Genomic DNA, 3353 nt, shown 5'->3' with positions numbered 1-3353 from the left:
GGGGGGGGGGGGGGGGGGGGGGGGGGGGGGGGGGGGGGGGGGGGGGGGGGGGGGGTTAGCAGGAGCCTGGCTTCTGAGCTCCCCTCACCGACAGATCTAGCTTGAAGTGTTTGTGCTGTTTAAAATGATGTGGCTTAAAATATGGCTGGGGTCCAGCTGTGAGAGATCCTCCTGAGACCCCTCTCCCCTCTTACCAAGCCTCAAGATGCATCAGGCTCCTGAAGCGGACGCAGATGGGTTGTGAATTGCTGGTCGAGGCGCTGCCCTTCCTGCTCTGTCCTTTAATCCAAATGCCCGGGCACTTCGGCTGCTGCGAAGCTGGGCGAGCTCAGCCAGAACAGCACTTACGAGGCTGTCCTTGGCTCTCCTTCTTGGAGAGCAGTCTCTGGTCTTCCTCTGTAGCTAGAACATTATTCACCGTGTACCTTAGTTGACATTTCCAGACAACAGACTTGTCTGAAGTGGCTAATATTTGATCTCTCTGCCGCACTGCTTTGTGCGAGCCTAGCTGGAGCTCGTGCTGGTGAGGACAACTAAAGAACCGCGATACGGCTCTCTGATACCCTCTGGGTTTACATTGCTTATCCTGTTAAACCTTAACGGTCTCAGTTACAAGCCCCGGTGCTGTTTCAGACGGAGCTTGGGAAAACTCCCAGGTGCAACTCAGTGTTTCCCTAATCGCACTTAAAATATCTGCCCACGTTCAGGGGCTCAATAAGGAGTAAATTTGGCATCCCCGTTCCCTCTGAAGGGATGGTCTCTGGGTTGGGAAACGGGCTTTTCGTTTTGAGAGCCGTCTCATGATCTAAGTCTTCGTGGGGAGGCCGGCCGACCCGCTAGACTGGGTTTTAGCAGCTCCTCTCCTTTGAACTTGGTGCTTGGCTTGCTGCGGGGCTCAGCGGGACAATCCTGTCCTTGCTGTTCTTGGCTGCTTTTGGCCTCGGCCCAGTTACGAGCAGGGAGTTGCTCTTCTCTTCTCAGTGCTTCCTCCTGCCTCCGGAGGAAGCCAAAAATCTTCTGGAATATGAGGAGCAGAGGCTGAATGGAGGTGGAATCATCTTGGGTTTAGGCTTGAAGTCCAGAGGGGGAAAATGTGGGGTAAAAGCTGGCTGGGGAGGAAAGGGGCAGGAGAGATGGGGCTCTGGCGCGCTGGCCTCAAACAGGGCAGGTCTTGTGCCCCGCTCTGGGTGGTGGCGTCTTCCTCTTGGTGCTGCTAAACCTTGGCCACTTGGCACGAAGGTTTGGATGGTTCTGGTGGACCTTGTGGTGCCACACAACTGCACTTGTCCAACTTGCAGCAAGGAGCAATTTTAAAACAGTTACTTCAGAAATTAAGCTTAATTGTGCTTCTCGAGCGAGGCCTGTGAAAGTTGAGACTCGCCCAGCTGAAATTCAGTGCGAGTCTGTCTCCTTGTAGGGTGCGTTTTAGTCTCATCCGTGCCCTACTTGGAGACCCTCCGCCTCGTCTGGGGCAGACTGAGGACCTGTTGTGTCAGGACGGACTGGAGGGCTCTGGAAAAACGTGTTGGTGTTGCCCTGCAGCGTGGAGCTTTGCTCCCACCTCTCCCAGAGGTCTGGGATGCTGTTGGGGTGCTCTCCTTGTGTAGTGGGTGACCTCTTCCAGCTCTGGGGTCTCAGCTGCTGGAGGTGGTGGCAACTGTGGCATGGGACATCTCCAGCAGCCCCTCTCCTGGTCTTAGCTCTACACCTCCTGGCTGGAGGGCCAAGAGCGGCTGTAGATGGGCATGGAGCTGCGGGTGTAGGTGGGTTTGAAGCACACCTCGCACTTGCTCAGGAGGAGCTTACCCTGAGGAGCAGGGAGGGCTTCACAGCAGGGCTGTCCTTACCGTGCCGCTTGTATCTGGATGACCTTGGGACTCTTGTGGTAGGTGGGATCGTCCTGCGTGTTCAATAGTCGTGTGGCCGCAGTGATGTACTGCTGCTCTGGGCCTCGGGGGGCTGGGGAGGAAACACAGGCATGTCTCGAACACAATGCACGTCCCCAAAATAGGGACACTGGGGACCCGGTGTCAAGCTTGAGAGGCCACTTGAGACCCGGCGCTTGACTCGGTTGAACACAGGACGTCTGGCATTTTTGTAGCCGAGGGCGATGAGGCTGCTGGGAGGGGCAGCCCCGCTTCCCTCCACGCCAGCTCCTGCCCGGTCCTTGGCACTGGCTCCAGGGCTCGTCTTCTGCCCGCCCGGCTTCCTGCAGTGCCTGGCGTGTGCTGTGGTGGGAGCAGGACAGCCCTTTCCTCTGGCAGGCGGCCACTAGATAAGAGGGTCTGCCGTCAGGGCCGTGGTCTGCCTCGAGACAAGGGAGGCTGTCCCTAAAACCAGTAAGGGCCGTCAGCAGGCGCTGGCACGGTGGCTGGGAACAGGGATACATTCCCGCTTCGCTTCCCCCTCGGATCGGGGACGTACTGAGCCGGTGCCATGTCTGTAGCTGACCTTTGAGGTTCATGAGCTGCTCTGCAGACCAGGCTCCCACCCTGTCCCACGGCGGGTTTTCCATGGCGTGCTGTTGGGCAGCAGCGTGGCTCCTTTGTCCTTGGGCTGACCCCGCTCAGGATAGCGTTGCTTTGCCCATCTTGAACTGGGAGAGGCAGCGAGCAGGTCGTCTCTGTCAGCATTATAAATACATCTACCACGCTGGCTTGCAGGCGTCTGCACACGGCATCTCGGCGTTGCTGCTTGTCTATAAATACATCTACCACGCTGGCTTGCAGGTGTCTGCACACGGCATCTCCTCGGCGTTGCTGCTTGTCCGGGCTGAAGAAGGCTTGGTCTGAGTTACACAGCTCCTCTGGGCCCGTGGTCACCCCCGTCTTGAGCACCTTCCCGGCTTTCCCAGTCTTCCCCTGTCCCCGTGAGATGGGCGGATCAGAGCTTGGCATCAGGGTGGTGATTCCAGGAAACGTGGTGTCTTCCTGGGTGGGAGCAGGCAAGAGTCTGCCGGGTACGTGAGGTGGGGAGCGTGCTGTCTGCCTTGCTCCGGATACTGCCCAGGCTCTGCCCTGCTGCTTGGCCCCAGACAAACCTGAAATGTTCTGTTCTTGTCCTCATTTCTACCCTTGCATAATTGATGCTTTTAGTAAATGTTGCCGCCTCGCTGGTGTCCCTTTTCCAGATGACCGGTGCTGACCAGTGCCGGTTCCTGGGGTCTGATGTCCACCCCACCACAAAGACAGACTTTCTGATCCTGACCGGGTGTGCCTCGGCGGGAGCTCCCAGCTCCCTCCTCCCTTTTCCTGTGCATCCTTGCGTCCTCCCTGGTGCCGGCTCCCACCAGGACATGAACAGCAGCTGTGACTGGAGGCGAGTTCCCGGAGATGGGAGGCACTGGGGAGGAC

General features: G+C 58.1%; 1 protein-coding gene across 1 annotated transcript in view; it reads right to left on the bottom strand.

Annotated features, from left to right (window-relative positions):
- The window catches only part of MYO1G (myosin IG), a 23981-nt gene extending 21466 nt beyond the window's left edge, over nt 1-2515 (bottom strand). The window contains 2 exon segments of the mRNA XM_019473394.1: nt 1848-1959; nt 2452-2515. Coding sequence (XP_019328939.1) covers nt 1848-1959; nt 2452-2515 — 176 coding nt within the window.
- Nucleotides 2516-3353: the final 838 nt, after the last annotated feature.

The sequence above is a fragment of the Aptenodytes forsteri genome, unplaced genomic scaffold (assembly GCF_000699145.1).
Source record: "Aptenodytes forsteri isolate BGI_AS27 unplaced genomic scaffold, ASM69914v1 Scaffold428, whole genome shotgun sequence".
NCBI lineage: Eukaryota > Metazoa > Chordata > Aves > Sphenisciformes > Spheniscidae > Aptenodytes > Aptenodytes forsteri.
This window is presented reverse-complemented; position numbering and strand designations above follow the sequence as displayed.